Source organism: Drosophila suzukii (genome assembly GCF_043229965.1).
Source record: "Drosophila suzukii chromosome 2 unlocalized genomic scaffold, CBGP_Dsuzu_IsoJpt1.0 scf_2c, whole genome shotgun sequence".
NCBI classification, from domain to species: domain Eukaryota; kingdom Metazoa; phylum Arthropoda; class Insecta; order Diptera; family Drosophilidae; genus Drosophila; species Drosophila suzukii.
The window spans coordinates 16710110-16729210 of NW_027255896.1; the positions used below are offsets into that span (position 1 = coordinate 16710110).

Below are 19101 nucleotides of genomic sequence, written 5' to 3' on the forward strand. Positions count from 1 at the left end.
CAAGAAGACGACCAATATGATTGGGAATCCTGTTAACTTGCTGCAAAGATAGTTCAACAAGACCATCAATAAAATCATTTTGCATCCTAGGAATCATTGCCAATGAGTCCTTACTCTCCAACCAAGAGATATTGGGAAGATTAAAGTCACCAAGCACAATAAGTTGGTCAGTTTCAGTAAGCAACAAGGAGATAGAATGTATGGCGGACAGGTGCAGTAGATACACGTTAAATTCAGAGCCGGGAGATATATACGAGCAGGTTAAAAAAATGTTTCTTTTTGGGAAAGATAATTTTACGGAAATAAATTCAATACCTGAGGATTCAGAAATATCAACAAACTCAGAAGTTAAATTGGATTTGACTCCAATAAGAACGCCTCCTCCTCGACGGGTCTGACGATCCTTCCGATAAACAAAAAAGTTATTAGACAAAATCTCACTATCGTGTACGGATGGGTTAAGCCAGGTCTCAGTGAGTACAATAACATTGGCCTCAAAAACTGAACTATTTATATAAAGCGTAGAGAGTTTACTAAGCAGGCCAAAAATTGGGGCAAAGAAGTTTAGAGAACAGCCCGTCCGGAACAAGTATTTTAAATGAAGAGTAATCTCTTTTCTGTTTAAAATTAAATTTGGTGATGTCAATACCATTTTGATTGGTAAGGGAGAGGTTTGTGACAATATGATGCATAACGTCATTTACTGTTATTGCTGCATTCAACCTAGACACAAAAATAGATTTCCTAGGTACCATGACAGTGAGTGGTACCGGAGAAGAGAGAGCAGGGCTATGCGTGTTTTTCCTAGGGATCATGCTAGAAAGTGGGACAGGAGGAGGTGCGAGGTTATTAGCTATAGGAAGTACAAGGTGCGGCAGAGCCCCGGAAGTGGCAACAGCCGGTGAACGGTTAGTAGGCCTTAATGACTCAGGCGAAACTACAGTCCCTGAATCTGGCAGCGATTGCCCCGTGGGGTCATTCGTTGATGACTCGATCCCATTGGAATCATCCTCGTCGCACGACACATAGCCTGCAGTGGGGCTGGAAAGAGAGAGGTTGGTCGAGAGATCTGGAACGTGTAAAGAAACATTAGGCAGTGTAGGACTACGATTTATATTTAATGAAGATTGACTTAGAAGAATCCGACCTTTAAAGTTCGAGTCGCAAACATTAAATCGACTTAATAAGTCCGTAAATCCAGCACGTAATGCCTGGAACTCCAGCTGCGTTTGCCTCATAAATGCTCTTATATCGATTTTGATAAGTAGGCATGTAGGGCACGTCCAGTCCAGGTTAGCATTAGACTCTAGTGCGATCAGCAATTTGGGCAGCACTATGCCCAAAGTCTGCACATTTTGCGTGCGCAATGTTCTCACATAACCAGCAACTAACAATTGGCTGCCGAGAAGTGATTTTACCAACAAATTGGCAACCAACAACACAGCAGGCAGACATTGTTTACAAGTTGAGGTCAGTTAAATGTAGAATGTAGAAAAAGTAGAAAAAGTAGGAAGCTTTAGATGAGTGCCAACAAACAGCTGTGTGGCTTTGCAAAACGCAGAGGAAAGATAAGAAAAGAGAGCGGTAAGACCAATTCAGCAAAGACCCGTTAACTCGAAAATGAGAGCCGGTGACTGAAGTTGGGAGAATGTAGCAGAGCGAACGGTGCGAGAGAGCGCCAAAACAACAATGTAAATAAGAAACAACAACAATGCACAAAGCACCCGCGTCTTTAACTATTATCCAATATAATAATACAGATAATGGTTTTAACACAAATAACTAAATTGCATGCAAACGGCGGTCTCAACCGAGTTGAAAATGAAACTTTGGGAATATATCAGATCGGTAATTTAGACACTAGGCGAATAAATGTAGGAGCAAATATAAAACGCGTCCGTGTACAACAGAGACCGAATTCTCACTAACTTACCGTCTCACCGACTCAACGGCGCACTGACCCGCCAATGCAGTCAGCATATGTTGCAGTGTCAGTACCAGGCGCTCAGTAGCACCCACTGCATATGAGAATTGCTGATCAGCATATTATATCTCTCACTTACTCACCTTCTCACCGACTCAACGGTACACTGACGCACCAGTGCAGTCAGCACATGTTGCAGTTTTAGCCGAGCCAACTGCACCATAATCATAATTCCCTGACCTACTTTAGATTATAGCTTATTTCACTAAGCTTCCGTGTTCCAAGTAGTATATAAGCAGGTATCAAATGAAGAATAAATCAGTTATCAACACACCTCATAACTCCGCGGTTCTACTTCCTAAATCTGGGAATAGGGCTCGTAATACACTATCTCAACTAACAGCTAACCACGTTAGCTCACCCTCAGCACAGCTCCAGCATCGCCTGTGGTCCGGCATCGCAGTAACCATCGTTACCATTGCCGCGACGCGATCATCCTGCCATCAAAGCGTCCCCGTGCCAGCGACAAGTGCTCATTACCCCCTTGTCCCGCGGTGTGACCCGGAAGTGTCTACTTCGGTTAGGGACAAACACAGGTCTTGACTACTTTGGACCACTGCTGGTAACCTTTGCTCGGCACCAGGAGAAGCGGTGGGTTGCGTTGTTTACGTGCCTGAGCAGGCAAGTCCACCCGACATGTACTGAGAAACGTGTATGCCATTTCGAATTTGAGTTTGCCGATGCAGAGCTTGCGTCGACAAGATGTGAGGAGCGTATACAAGGACGCTCGACTTCCGATGAAGCCATATGAAAACGCAGTACCGAAGCTGCTGATTGGACTGGATCATGGCCATGTAGGATTGCCATTGAGGACAAGACGGTTTGCCAAAGAAGGACCGTATGCGGCCGCAACCGAACTAAGATGGGTTGTTTTTGGGCCTATAGGAGGACGACGAGATACGCAATCACCGAGGTCATGTCTGCTAGCCACGTCGGTGGAGGATAACGTGGAACGGATCGTCGAGAACTACTTCGAGATCGAGAACTTTGGTGTGAAAACGGCGCCAGCGGTCGCAGTCAACGACGACGTGAGGGCCCAGCAGATTTTGGATGACACTACGGTGAGAGTTGGCCGTCGCTACCAGACGGGATTATTATGGAAAACGGATCACATTATGCTGCCAAGTAGCTACGAGATGGCGTACAATCGGCTGATCAATATTGAAAAGAAAATGAAGCGAGACGGGAAGTTGCCCAGGAATATTCCCGGATTATGAAGGATTTTGTATCCAAGGGCTACGCAAAGCGTTTAGAACGACAGGACATCGCTAAGGAGAGCGTCAAGATTTGGTACTTGCCACATTTTGGAGTGGAGAATCTCAACAAGCCGGGAAAGATACGACTTGATGCAGCGGCACGAGTTGGAGACTTGTCGTTGAATTCAGCGCTGAGCAAAGGTCCGCAACACTACAAGCCCTTGGCATCTATTTTCTTCCACTTCAGAGAAGCCGCAGTCGGAGTTTACAGCGACATCAAGGAGATGTTTCATCAGGTGCTGATCCGACCCGAGGATAGATGACCGCAACGATTTCTGTGGAGAGATGGGGATGACCAGCGGGATCCCGACGTGTAAATGCGCGTGATGACATTTGGAGCAGCATGTTCACCAAGTGCTGCACATCATGTGAAGACCGTGAATGCCAAGCGATTCATGGATTCGGATCCCAGAGCAGTCAAGGCCATCGTCGATTACCACTACGTGGACGACTATGTGGATAGTTTCGCCACTAAGAGCGAAGCTATTGGAGTAGCTACCAGAGTAAAGGAGCTGTGCAAGGTTTCGTCGAGTTCCCCTGCTGTGGAGAGGATGCTCGGACCAAGTGAACACGCCCAGAGTATTGGATGGGGTGAAGCCGAGCAGAAGATTTTGGAAATGAGGTGGCAGCCAGCCACAGACGACTTCAGATTTCGAGTGCAGTGGCACCCATCGTATGGTTATGTCAAAGTTCGATCCCTTGGGATTTCTTTGTTGCCTGATGGTAAGAGAGAAACTATTATTTCGAGAAGTCTGGAGAAGGAAGATCCCATGGGACGATCCACTAGATGTATAATGCCTTTATGGATTGGCGTAAGGAGATGGAGAAAGTGGATCAGTTCCGGAGCCCACGTCACTATTTTGGACATGGGCAAGTGAAGGCTACTGAGTGGCACGTCTTCGTGGATGCGAGTCAGTCAGCACTCGCGGAAGTGATGTACTGGAGGATCACCTATGAGGAAGACGACGTGCAAGTGAATTTGTGTGCGCAAAGACGAAGTGCGGGCCTATGCGAACGATGACGATTCCACGGCTGGAGCTGCAGGCAGCAGTTCTTGGTACAAGACTGATGGTCACCGTCAGGCAGGACCACGGTTTGGCCATCAGTGACATTGTATTATGGAGCGACTCAAAGACAGTGCTGCGATGGATTGGCAGTACAGGAACAGAGTAGCCGAAATTTTGGAGTCAACGAAGGTGGCCCAATGGAGATGGCTACCGTCCGCCGACAATGTGGCGGATGATGCGACCAGGTCGCGATGTAGCGTGGACTTGAGCGAGGAGTCACGCTGGCTAAATGGACCGGCATTCCTGAGGAGACCAGCAGAGAGCTGGCCAGGATCTGCACCCAGCGACGAGGCGGATGCAGATGATAAAGAAGACATGCGGAGTGAGTTTGTACTCATTGGAGCAAGTGAGACCTTTATACCGTTTTAGAGATTCTCAAGCTACAGACGATTGTTGAGGACTGCAGCCCGGGTCCTAAGGTTCACGCGTCGATGCCGTGGACAACGAGATGAGCTTGAGAACTATGGCCTCACAGAAGCAAAGTGTGAGGACGCTGAGAATCTGCTGATTCGGAAGGCGCAACATGAGGCGTTTCCTGACGAGATACGGGCCGCTGAGAATAGACTGGAAGTCGCTAGACGGAGCGACATATGTGAACTGGCGCCATACCTAGATGGCAACGGAGTCTTGCGAGCTTACGGCAGGATTGATGCGGTGCTGTGTATACCCTACAGCGCAAAGAGGCCAGTGTTCCTTTCGCACCGGCGCAGCCTAACAGAGATGGTTGTGCGCGATGCCCATGTTAGGATGATGCATCAGAACGTGGATGCTACGATCGTGGAGATCCGGACCAAGTTCTGAATAACGAATCTGAGACGAGTTCTACAGGGAGTGATTTCTGGATGCAGCCAGTGCAAGCTGCACAGAGCGCGACCTATGCCGCCTATTATGGGACCCCTGCCGGAGGATCGTCTGGAGGCCAATGGTTGGCCATTCAAGAGTACAGGTATTGACTACTTTGGACCACTGCTGGTAACCTTTGCTCGCCACCAGGAGAAGCGGTGGGTGGCGTTGTTTACGTGCCTGACGACCAGAGCGATACACTTGGAGCTGGCACATGACCTGTCAACCGATTCCTGCATAATCGTGATCAGGAATTTTGCCTGCCGTCGAGGGCCAATTCAAAGACTGCTCAGAGACAACGGCAAGAACTTCGTGGGAGCTGATAGAGAGGCCAAGAAGTATGCAAAGGGATTGACTGGATCTTCAATTGCCCAGCGAACCCATCAGAAACGGAGTCTGGGAACGAATGGTGCAGTGCGTTAAGACGGTGCTGCGCCACACGGTGAAGGAAGTGGCGTCGAGGGAGCAGGTCTTGGAGAGTTTCCTGATAGAGGCGGAGAACATTGTAAATTCTCGTCCGCTCACCCATTTGCCAGTGGGTGAGGACCAGGAAGCCCCTCTTACGCCGACCGACCTGCTCAAGGGAGCAGCTTGCCCGCCGGATACCCCCGGCCTGGATGGAGGCAATGGCGAATAGCAAGGATGTTGAGGGACCGAGTACCTGCCCACATTGACGCGGCGAGAGAAGTGGTGCCGCAGAGAGGAGCTGATTCGTCGAGAAGACATCGTCTTCGTTTGTGACCCAGCTGTGCCGCGGCGAGATTGGCGGAGAGGCATCGTCGAGGAGGCCTTTGCTGGAGGCCTATGGCACACTCGTTGAATTGTTGTTATATTTTAAGCCATTGCAATTGAATTTGTAATCTCCCACAGAATAAAATATATACTATGCTATACAGTCCTACATTCAAGCGTTGCCCTTGTTTGTTGTGGATCGGGTCCGTGTATATTGTAGGCAACTCCCATTCTTGTTTCGACACCTATAAAAAGTCATAACGTTGCATTTAAGAATGTTTAGATAAAGGTTGTACTGACAACATTCCTGGAATCTCAATATTATTATATGACTCAATATTATCAGACTCAATATTATTATATGAAAAACAAAGCTTAGCATCATCAGCATACATTAGTAGACGAGAGTGAGTTACGATAGAGGGAAGATCATTTATAAACAGAGTAAACAGCTAAGGGCCTAAATGACTGCCCTGAGGCACTCCAGAAGTCACGTCAATCTTGGAAACAGCGTTTTTGAATAAAGCCCTCTGAGATCTACCATTCAAATAACTTGAAATCCATGTTAACAGTTTATTTGGAAACCCGAGCTGATCTACTTTGAATAAAAGAAGATAGTGGTTTACAGAGTCAAAGGCTTTACTAAAATCTGTATATATAACGTCTGTCTGCAATTTTTTTTTAAATCCATCTATTACAAAAGATGTCATTTCGAGCAGGTTAGTGTTGGTCGATCTTCGCTTAACAAAACCATGTTGATACGGAGATATTAAAGAGGAGCACAAATGTTGCAAATGAGAGGTAATAATGCGTTCAAATATTTTAGGAATTGCAGACAATTTGGAGATTCCTCTATAGTTCTGAACATTAACCTTCGCACCCTTTTTGAGGACTGGAATAATAAAAGAATTTTTCCATATAGTAGGAAAAACAGATGATGAGATAGACAAAAGAAAAAGTTTAAGAAAGGGTTTACAAATAGTTGGTCACAAGACTTAAGCACACACCCAGGGAGTCTATCTGGCCCCTGAAAATAGGTTGGCGTTATAGTTTCCAAAACACTTAAGAGAGAACTTTCGATGATTACAGGAGAAAAAATACAATTTGACCTGTATAAGTGATTAGGGTAGCTAGAATTAGACCAAGAAACAGAACTATAAGTAGATGGGAAGAATTCAGCAAAAAAATCTGCAGTTTCGGGATCCGTAGATGCCTCAATAGAGTTTAATCGTACAGATGATGGCAATGCTGAAGACTTTCGCTTAGCATTGACAAAGTTATAAAACTGCCTCGGATCCTTTGAAAATTCAAATTTACATCGGTTCAAATACATGAAATAGCATTGACTGTTAAGTACGTTAAAATTAATACGAGCCACCACATATCTTGAAAAATCGGAAAAATCGGTTCAATTCTAGATACCGTGACTTCAGACGGATCTAAAACAAATACATGATCTAATTGTCTGTTTAATGAATTACATATAAAGCTAACTGGCTGTAATGATAATTCTAACAGACCGTCAACGAAGTCATGGTCAGATAAAGGGGTAGAGACAAGTGAGTAAGTGGAAGGGGACCAAGAAATGTCAGGGAGATTAAAATCACCCAAAACAATCAAAAGATCCCTTTCGGAAAGATTAGTTAAAACAGTTTTTATTGTAGTAAAATGGTGATCATAAATTGTTAAGTCGGATCCAGGTGGAATATAAGAACAAGTTCCATAAATAGAAAAAGATTTCGAAGAAACTTTAACACCAAGGAATTCTATGTCATTGGGATTAAGAAAGTATATTATCTCCGATGTTAAGGTAGAGGTAACGGCAATCAGCAAAAAAAATTTAAACTCCTCCCATTGTGATGTTTTGAGATGGGAATTCCCGGTATATAAATTCCAATACATCTGCAGATGTGGTTTCAGGTGTTAAACGAGACACAAATAATTGCTTCCTATATGGAACAACCAAGAGTCTCTTTCTTCCGCCATCAACAATCTGAACATATTTCGTCTGATTATCGAGAATAGGGACTTCTATAGAGCTAACTTCACCTGAAGGCACAGAAAGCAGCGTAATGTTGACCCCTTAGGCTGACTAGCAGAAACAGGGACTCCTCCAGAGCTTCTGGTACCTATGGGTTCTGCTGGCAGTGCAGCTTTAGGTCCCCCAGCGCCAGTGGATGCCGACATAGCTGACTATACCGATCGGGTAAAAAAATTTTAAGCTTAAATGGGATTTGAACCTGATGCCTTTACTTTACTTTATTTTAGAGGAGCGGTGCTTTTGCGTTTAGGTGACCCTACTGACATTTTTTTATTATCTAGGTCCGCCTTCAACTCTTTGAAATCAGCAGCTACGCTCATAAGTTTATCAAAAAGTTTCATAAAACGATCATTGGTCAGCGCAACATAGCCATCCAAATCACGGTCTATTTCAACGCATGAGGCACAAGTCCACGAAAAATCAACACGCAGATCAATATAATCTTTTACTCTGCCAACAAGTCCAGTACATTTTGGATGAATGACTGTATTGCAGAGACGACAGTAAATAAAAACGTCATTAGGTGACGATCCAAACTGACAACCTTTCTTGGAACAAAAAAAGCCATTTTTAAGTATTTAAATTTAAGAAAAAAAGTTACTTATAAAACCAAAGAATCAAAAGAATTATAAATACCTCACTTAGTTTGACACTGGGATTAAACAATAAAAATGTAGACACACAAAAACACAAAAGTATAAGAGGGCGTAGAGACTGCGAAAGCGAGAGAGCGCGACAGAGTGGCTGTCGACTGAGCGTGGCTTGCGAAACACAAACAAAATATACACGACAACAGTTTAGACGACAAGAAACGGGAGAGAGATTACAAGAAAGTTATGGAAACAACAACAAAAGCTATTGAAACAAATGCACCACAGCGTACAGAAGTTACAATAACAAAATGCACAGGCTAAAAACAGAGTTAAGTTTTTTTTAAAATTTCTACAAAAAAAAAGACAATTAAACGTAAACAGACGATTTAAAACACAAGCACGGCTGGTTATGTTGGACTAAGTCACAAAGCAAGGCACCAGTATCTCAGATATTAATGACAAATTGACAAAAACCACAGAGCACAAGATAAACACAACCGGTCACAAGCGACGCTAAATCGACTTTTCAAAACGAATTTTTCTGCTAATACTAGGTGTAATCGCTCTGGTGGAGCCCTCTGAGCCTCCCGAAAAGTCGCTGCAAAAGGCAATACGGTGCGTGAAGAATTTGAGATGGACCAAAAAAAAAGGCAACGCAGGCCCCAGATGCTGGCGAGGAGGTGCCAACGACTCCGTTAGGACCGGGAACACCGAGCCAACATTTTAAAATAAAGATCTAAATAAATAAAATAATAAAAAAATATATAGAAATTAAATAAAACTGTTAATACATTTGCTGCTACGCGATGAAAAGGTGCCTAACAAGTGCTTAAAAGAGCGCTCAACGTGTGCATTCCTATGTTAATTTAAGCACTCATTTTTATAAAAATTGTGCGCTCATTGAGCGCTCAGTGATGAACTTTTTGCAGTGATTGAGTGCTCAATAAGCGCTGAATGGTACTGCAGGATCAATACAAAACATTTCCGATTTCGTTTTTTTTAAGAAAAAAGTGCTCGAATAAAAATCAAAGATAAAATAACTAGCAATAACACAAATTGTTAAAAAATAATTTTACTTACGCTGTTAATATGAAAGGGCTCTTATTAGGTTAATTTCCTGGGTCAGGTCCTCCAATATTTGGTCGTTGTCACTGTTGAACTAAGCTTTTTTATTAGTTATTGCTAAATTAAAAAATTACGAATTTCAGGTTTCTTTATGCTTGTTAACAATTTATTAGCGAAAGAGAGTACAGCTGGCTGGACGAGAGTGCATTTAATGTCGAGATCAGAATTCGTACTGATTTTACAAAGGGACACCCGAATGCTGGGCCCAAGAATGCAAGTACACAAAAAACGAGAGAGCTAGATAGAGAGAGCTACCTTTTGCGATGTAATTAATATAAGAGATCGAATTAAGACGTTAGTTAGCTGCTGCGGCTGCGTGACCCGACATACTCCCCCCGTTGGAAGCCTAGGTTTCAACATCATCCTTAAGGGGAAGCAGACACAGCTTGTTTACTGCTCGCTTTGTCACTCCTGATGCTGTCTTCAGAACGGCAACTTGAGCAATTCCATCTCCACCGAACAGAAGCTCGATAACTCTGGCGAGGGGCCACTTCATGGGAGGCAAGTTTTCGTCCTTGACCAGAACTAAGTCATCGACAACCAGGCCAGGTTTTGGGGTGCGCCACTTGGAGCGCTGCTGCAGTAATGTTAAGTATTCTTCCTTCCATCGGGACCAAAAGATCTGCTGCAAGTAAGCCACGCGTTGCCATCTATCCAAGCGACTGAAGTTAAGACTGGTCACATCCGGCTAGACAAAAGAGGAAGGCGGACCACCATTTAAAAAATGTGCTGGGGTTAATACATCCAGATCAGCTGGGTTTTCTGAAATCGAGACTAATGGTCGAGAATTAACAACCGCCGAAACGTGACACACCAGGGTCCGCAACTCCTCAAAGGCTAAAACAGCAGTGCCAACAGCGCGGTAGAAATGATGCTTAGCGAACTTCACAGTCGCTTCCCAAAGACAAAGGAATGAAACACCAATCAATAGCCTCAGCTAGGCAAAAGTCCAATGTAGCTCTCTGATGATCACTGCTGAGGAAAAGACGCCTTAGTTCGAGCAGCCCATTGCGAGCGCCAACAAAGTTGATTGCATTATCAGACCAAATCTGCCGCGGCCTTTTTCTAGTGCAGCATAAATCGTTTGAGGCTATGTAGAAACGATACCGTAGAGAGATCCTTGATCAACTCCAAATGAATAGCCTTCGTGGCGAAACAAATGAAGACACAAACGTAGCATTTTACTGGAGGCTTGCTTCGCACCTCTGCCTTGTAGAAAAATGGTCCGTAAAAGTCAATGCCAGTGACTTCGAGTGCATGAGATCCATCAAGTCGCTCCTTTGGAAGATCCGCCATGATATGCTCCACTACTCTAGGCTTCATTCGAAAACATCTAATACATTTGTTTAGACGTATCCGAAAATTCTTTGAAGGGCAGAAAAGGAATTGGCAAATTTTGAACTGGCCACTATGTCTTCGTATGGAGATTTTGTTAGTAGAATCCTCCGGCGAACCTCAAGCGTTGGCTTTTCAGCAGTGATTGGGGTCGGCCAGTCAGCTTTGGGGCAACAGAGGAATTTTGGTCCATGAGCCCAGAGAGGAGACTCGTTGAGCTCAGCAGGAAAATCACCTCGGGAGATAATGTCAGCTGGATTTAAGGAAGTTGGAACATATCGCCACTCCACTGACTCAGTTAGCTCTTGAATGGCAGCTACTCGGTTCGCAACAAAAATATTGCATCTGGACGGCTCGTCTCGGATCAATGAAAGCGCAACAGCAGAGTCGCTCCAGCAGTAAAACTTTCCCTCAATTGCACTCGTCCCAGCCACTTCTGCGATGAGCCTTGACAGGAGTACCGCCCCACACAGTTCCAGCTTGGGCACAGTGAGTGTTTTCAAGGGGGCTTCCCTTGACTTTGACTTTTGGTGCACGTATATTTATATATATATATCCAATATAATATTTTCCCAAAGCCCAGGATCCGGAGCGTCGAGATCTCATCGCCCAGGATTTAAAGAGGGGGTAAGTTTGTCGGGACACGGTTCCTTTCTTATAAACATACATATATAAATATTCGTGCAGTATCCTACAGTTTTATAGACTACTATAAACTTTTACAGCGGCGAGTATCAGCCTTGTAGTTATATGATAATTGCAAGAGCCCTCTGAGCGACGTTTGTAGTCGTGAATAGTCAGTATTTTGCTGATGGTGCACCTTCATAGGTGATCAATTCGATACTCTCCGCTAACAGAATAATTGTCAATTAAATTAGATTAATCAACAGACGCAGATATATATTACCTAATAAATTTATAATGTGAAAAAGAATTGGAAACCATGGTGTGCTAGAACTCTAACATAGGGAGTGTGCTGACGCGAGGAGTGAAGTAGGTCAAGAACAATGACATAACTTTCGACGGACAACCTTGACAATAGGGGATCGTATTGCGCGGCCACGACGATCCATTGGCACATGAATTTGTGAAGGGGAGGGATTATGGCCAAAACACAGCCCGATCGTATTACGATCAAGCGACAGCTAAGCTTCTTGGGCAGTGTGGACTGATGACTGACGAACTTGATGACTAATATTATTTTTCCAGGCACTTTTATTATTTATTCTCGTTATGTTGGAGAGGAGAGAGGCTTACCAAGATCCCACGACCCGAATACGACGTAGCTTATGCCGGCAAATGGTGCCTGAACATCGCCGCCTCTCCCTCGGCTCAAGTCCTTGTCAGGACTCGGGCACTAATATGCCCACATAACAGAATTGCGCCCAACGCTAGGACATTTCATATTCCTTAAGGAATTTTACCAGGGTTCACAATCTCGATGCCTGCGGTATCGGAGTGGATGTACCTAGGGATGGCAAAGCTTTCATCTTTGTTTGCCATGAGTAACTTGACTGTTTTATAGAGCAGGGAACTTAAATAATTTTAAATATGCACCTACTTATTTGTTTTTGTCTTTAAATTAATAACCGTAAAGTCCCCAACTTCTGTGACTGTCAGTGTTGAGTGGCCACTCAATCAGAACTTTGTCGCAGAATAGAGGCCTGACTTTGAAATGATTTGTAACCTTAGAAATTCCCTGTTTTGTTCATGGACAAATTTACCAGAATTTCCTTAAAACAAGAACTATGAGTTATCCTTTTTATAATACTATACCTACAACTAAGTGTCGACCGACTATTTGTTGAAATTAAAGTAAATACAATTTATAGGTGCTTTCTGGCCGACGCCCCACGACGTACTAGGCATTTGTCCGGTCGTTTGATTGGTTCGAGTCCAGAAAGAGCAGGAGCGCAAACATTACTGTAACGCATTTAGCAGTTGCGGTGCGGATCTACTGTTCGTTTGTCGATCCAGGACAGAATTGGGGTGGGGGAACTGACAGGAAACGCAAAGCCGACGCCCCACAACGTACTAGGCATTTGTCCGGTCGTTTGCTTTGTTCGAGTCTTTGCGGTTTCCCTTGACATATTTGGCCGGTGGACGATTCTTAGTTTCTCTGGCCGACGCCCCACAACGTATTAGGCTAGTTGGTCAGGTCGATGCTTGGTTCGAGTCCAGAGAAATAGGAGACGGTTGTAGAGCCCGAGAATGATCGGTCAAATAACTTGTTTTCCGACGACTGGCGGGAGGGGGTTTTTGGACAGACCCCTTATCTAAACACAGCCAGTTTCCGTTTGGAGCATTTGAGCTGAATAGAAAGGGAAAATAAGGGCATGTTAGCTTAGCAGAACCGCGTTGTGTAGAAGCGGCTAACACCCCTAGTTAGGGATATTTATTTTGTTTTGTTTTTGGAGCTTAAATATCGGACGGTTCTTGACCGAAGAGAAACTTGAGAAGCAGAGGGAAGCACCCCCAGTTTTTAAACATTCTTATTCTCGACTTATTCAGCGTTTACGTCGCTGACCGGGTGTTTTGAAAAGAATCACGTAAAGCTTTTATACCAATCAAAATAGAGGAACTAATGGAACGCAAGCAAGGACAGCACGTAACCTTCCGCGATTATGTCTCCGATATGCACAACTTGCATTTCAAACTAAAGCATACAATCGATGAAGATGAATTTGTTGAGCTTTTGAAAGACAACATGAACTCCCGGATGGGCGGCTTGTTGCTAACATCGCCATTAACTTCGTTAGCGGAGTTCAAAAAGGAGGGTCTCCGTGTGGATCGCTGGTTAAAAAAATACTGCAAAAACATGCCCAGCACTTCAAAGCTTTTCTAGTAGTACAAAAGTTCTTACACCTTATAAACATATAAATCAAACCATTTCTAATAAATATGCTTTAATCGATCGTCAGTTGGATCAAAAGAGGAAACATTAAAACACAGATTCCATGCACCAAGTTTAAGAGAGATAATAATGTACAGAATAACCTTTAACATAAAGCAACAGCAGTGAAGATATCAGCCCGGACAGCTCAGCCGATAAAACATGAGACTCTTGATCACAGGAGTGGGTCGAAGCCACACGTGAATGGGCGCCTAAAAAGGAGAAGAAACACGGAACAGACAACGATGGTCGTCCGCAGATTCCTTTTGCGAAGTCATTCCATGCGGTCCGCATCGATCACTTCGAGCCTGTTACGTACGCCCTCCACATAGAAAGATTCACATAGAGAAACAACGACGAATCTTTAGCCAGGGGGAGGGGTGCATGTGACTAAACAGACTCATACTGGCAAAGACAGAAGAAAAAGCAATTCGGCAATTCTCGGGTGTTGCGGCCACTATCGACCTATTGGTAACCATACTCCGGTAGCTGGCAAAGGGCAACAGCCGGCCGTTGACTCCCAAGATAGCAGATATCAAGAAACAGTAATTCTAGGTGGGAACACCTAGTTTATCCAATCCATACCCGCAGCCAAGTAAAAGCTCTAGTCTGGTATAAAAGACCTTAGACAAATAGAAAAGGAGAGCATCCATTTGGGTGTCTTGCTGACGGAAGCCGGCAGCTTCGGTGGAAGGCGACTTTCCCTGGGGCAGTCGTCCATGGAGTCTTCTGCCACCAGGACCAGCCACCATATCCAACAGTCCTTGAGGAGAACACAATTGCAGCTCGAAATAATCTTGTGTCGAACCAGCGCCGCTATTGCCACCAAAGAACGCGGAGAAGATCAACAATAAGGACGACATCCGACATACTGCGATGTTTGTGGACGCAGTATCCGTGATCTCCATGCTCCTGAAATTTGTTCAGCTGTAGGAACCATCCGTTCAGAGCGTAGCGACCAATAGCATACGTCGGAGAAAGTAGTGATGCAATATAAATGTGTTAATCGAGCCAACCAAAGCTAAAGTGAACTCATGCATAACCAAGGACCAATATCCTCAAATAATACAATTGGATAACAAGTGAAAATCAAGCATTCAAACATGCACTGAAATATATTTAAACCAACCGAATCAATAGACAAAGTGCGAATCATGATAAACAATTAGAGAGGACGAATCTCTCCACCAGCCGTTGAAGAAGTCGCATGCCTGTGGCATAATATATATATATTATACACTTAAGAACAGCCGTATTTTGGTGCACGTATATTTATATATATATATCCAATATAATATTTTCCCAAAGCCCAGGATCCGGAGCGTCGAGATCTCATCGCCCAGGATTTAAAGAGGGGGTAAGTTTGTCGGGACACGGTTCCTTTCTTATATACATACATATATAAATATTCGTGCAGTATCCTACAGTTTTATAGACTACTATAAACTTTTTCAGCGGCGAGTATCAGGCTTGTAGTTATATGATAATTGCAAGGGCCCTCTGAGCGACGTTTGTAGTCGTGAATAGTCAGTATTTTGCTGATGTGTGCACCTTCATAGGTGATAAGTTCGATACTCTCCGCTAACAGAACAATTGTCAATTAAATTAGATTAATCAACAGACGCAGATATATATTACCTAATAAATTTATAATGTGAAAAAGAATTGGAAACCATGGTGTGCTAGAACTCTAACAAAGGGAGTGTGCTGACGCGAGGAGTGGAGTAGGTCAAGAACAATGACATAACTTTCGACGGACAACCTTGACAATAGGGGATCGTATTGCGCGGCCCGCGGCGATCCATTGGCACATGAATGTGTGAAGGGGAGGGATTATGGCCAAAACACAGCCCGATCGTATTGCGATCAAGCGACAGCTAAGCTTGTTGGGCAGTGTGGACTGATGACTGACGAACTTGATGACTAATATTATTTTTCCAGGCACTTTTAATATTTATTCTCGTTATGTTGGAGAGGAGAGAGGCTTACCAAGATCCCACGACCCGAATACGACGTAGCTTATGCCGGCAAATGGTGCCTGAACATCGGACGCCTCTCCCTCGGCCCAAGTCCTTGTCAGGACTCGGGCACTAATATGCCCACGTAACAATTCGTCGGAAAGTATGTATGTATAAAGTACATATATTCTTGATCAGGATCACTAGCCGAGTCGATCTAGCCATGTTCGACTCTCCAGACGTCAGTCTGTCTGTCCGTGCGGATGAACGCTGAGATCTCGGAAACTATAAGAGCTAGGCTATTGAGATTTGGCATTCCTGAGCTTCTTACGCAGCCCATGTTTCACGCCCACTCTAACGTCCACAAGCCGCCCAAAACTGTGGCTCCTACAGTTTTGATGCTAGAATAAAATACAAATTTATCTGAAATGTATTGCCCTCATACCGACCGAGTAATGCAAAAAAAGTTTTCCACGCCCTCTTTAACGCCCACAAGCCGACCAAAAACTTCAATAAATCGTACATATGAACGCGGATATATCGGAAACTATATAAGATGGAGAAATGGGATCTCAGATTTAGATTCTGTAGCCTTGTACGCAGCGCAAGTTTGTTACGCGAATATGCCACGCCCACACTAACGCCCACAAGCCGCCCCAATTTGTGGCGCCCACAATTTTCATGCTAGATACAAAATTTTAACTGAAATGTATTGGTCTAGTCAATACCTATCCTAGCCTTGGCGCGCTTGCACTGCGGGGTTGGTGATTTTCACCGCGCGTTGTTGATCGGGTCACTCTTCCGGTGCTGGGTTGGAATAAGACCTTCTTCTTGGGCCCTTCATTTATATTATTAGGCCTTCTTTAAAGGCCTCCGCTTTCTTTTTTAAATTGTCACTTTGTGCTGATTAATACATGCACTAAAATTTTCGTTTATTGTAAAAGGTTCACGTGATTCTTTTCAAAACACCCGGTCAGCGACGTAAACGCTGAATAAGTCGACAAAAAAATGTTTATAAACTGGAGGGTGCTTCTCTCTGCTTCTCAAGTTTCTCTTCGGTCAAAAACCATCCGATATTTAAGCCCCAAAAAAAAAAATACATTTCCCAAACTAGGGGTGTTAGCCGCTTCTACACAACTGGGTTCCGCAAAACTAACATGCCCTTACTTTCCCTTTCTCTAGACAGCTCTAATATTCCAAACGGAATGACTGTGTTTAGATAAGGAATCTGTCCTAAAACCCCCTCCCGCCAGTCGTCGGAAAACAAGTTGTTTGACCGATCATTCTCGGGCTCCACAACCGTCTCCTATTTCTCTGGACTCGAACCAAGCAAACGACCTTACCATCTAGCCTAATACGTTGTGGGGCGTCGGCCAGAGAAACTAAAAATCGTCCACCGCCCAAATATGTCAAGGGAAACCGCAAAGACTCGAACCAAGCAAGTACTGTGTGGGGCGTCGTCTTTGCGTTTCCTGTCAGTTCCCCCAAGCCCATTCTGTCCTGGATCGACAAACGAACAGTAGACCCGCACCGCAACTGCTAAATGCGTTACCGTAATGATTGCGCTCCTGCTTTTTCTGGACTCGAACCAATCAAACGACCTGACAAATGCCTAGTACGTCGTGGGGCGTCGGCTAGAAAGCACCTATAAATTGTATTTACGTTAATTTTAACAAATAGTCGGTCGGCACTTAGTTGTAGGTGTAGTATTATAAAAAGGATAATCCATAGTTCTTGGTTTAAGGAAATTCTGGTAAATTTGCCCATGAACAAAACAGAGAATTTCTAAGGTTAAAAACATTTCAAAGTCAGGCCTCTCAATACTGACAGTCACAGAAGTTGGGGACTTTACGGTTACTAGTTTAAAGAGAAAAACAAATAAGTAGGTGCATATTTAAAAATATTTAAGTTCCCTGCGCTATAAAACAGTCGAATTACTCATGACAAATAAAGATGAAAGCTTTGCCATCCCTGGGTATATCCACTCCGATACCGCAGGTACCAAGATTGTGGAACCTGGTAAAATTCCTTAAGGAACATGAAATGTCCTTGCGTTGGGCGCCAATTCTGTTTCGTGGGCATATTAGTGCAAATGGGAGTCCTTGTCAGGACTCGGGCCGAGGGAGAGGCGTCCGATGTTCAGGCCCCATTTGCCGGCATAAGCTACGTCGTATTCTGGTCGTGGGATCTTGGTAAGCCTCTCTGCTCTCCAACATAACGAGAATAAATATTAAAAGTGCCTGGAAAATAATATTAGTCATAAAGTTCGTCAGTCGTCACTCCACACTGCCCCACAAGCTTAGCTGTCGCTTGATCGTAATACGATCGGGCTGTGTTTTGGCCATATTCCCTCCCCTTCACACATTCGTGTGCCATTGGATCGTCGCGGGCCGCGCAATACGATCGCCTATTATCAAGGTTGTCCGTCGAAAGTTATGTCATTGTTCTTGACCTACTCCACTCCTCGCGTCAGCAGACCCCCTTTGTTAGAGTTCTACCACACCATGGTTTCCAATTCTTTTTCACATTATAAATTTATTAGGTAATATATATCTGCGTCTGTTGATTAATCTAATTTAATTGACAATTATTCTGTTAGCGGAGAGTATCGAATTGATCACCTATGAAGGTGCACCATCAGCAAAATACTGACTATTCACGACTACAAACGTCGCTCAGAGGGCTCTTGCAATTATCAAATAACTACAAGGCTGATACTTGCCGCTGTAAAAGTTTATAGTAGTCTATAAAACTGTAGGATACTGCACGAATATTTATATATGTATGTTTATAAGAAAGGAACCGTGTCCCGACAAACTTACCCCCTCTTTAAATCCTGGGCGATGAGATCTCGACGCTCCGGATCCTGGGCTTTGGGAAAATATTATATTGGATATATATATATAAATATACGTGCACCAAAATACGGCTGTTCTTAAGTATATAATATATATATATTATGCTAGAGGCATGCGACTTCTCCAACGGCTGGTGGAGAGATTCGTCCTCTCTAATTGTTAATCATGGTTCGCACTTTGTCTATTGATTCGGTTTGTTTAAATATATTTCAATGCATGTTTGAATGCTTGATTTTCACTTGTTATCGAATTGTATTATTTGTGGATATTAGTCCATGGTTATGCATGAGTTCACTTTAGCTTTGGTTGGCTCGATTAACACATTTATATTGCATCACTACTTTCTCCGACGTATGCTATTGGTCGCTACGCTCTCAACGGATGGTTCCTACAGCTGAACAAATTTCAGGAGCATG

General features: G+C 43.9%; 1 protein-coding gene across 1 annotated transcript; it reads left to right on the forward strand.

The window, feature by feature from the left end:
* Positions 1-3566: 3566 nt before the first annotated feature.
* Positions 3567-5108, forward strand: LOC139354311 (uncharacterized). The gene is made up of 4 exons (XM_070998532.1): positions 3567-3929; positions 4028-4213; positions 4398-4629; positions 4714-5108. Exons 1-4 carry the CDS (start codon positions 3567-3569, stop codon positions 5106-5108), a joined length of 1176 nt encoding a protein of 391 aa, XP_070854633.1.
* The last annotated feature ends 13993 nt before the right edge of the window (positions 5109-19101 follow it).

Bases quoted from the DNA above. Each gene is read 5' to 3' on its own strand.
- LOC139354311 (XM_070998532.1), top strand. From the start codon at position 3,567: ATGACATTTGGAGCAGCATGTTCACCAAGTGCTGCACATCATGTGAAG. The intron at 4,214-4,397 runs GTGAATTTGTGT...ATGGATTGGCAG, and splicing joins ATGAGGAAGACGACGTGCAA to TACAGGAACAGAGTAGCCGA. The intron at 4,630-4,713 runs GTGAGTTTGTAC...TGAGGACTGCAG, and splicing joins TGATAAAGAAGACATGCGGA to CCCGGGTCCTAAGGTTCACG.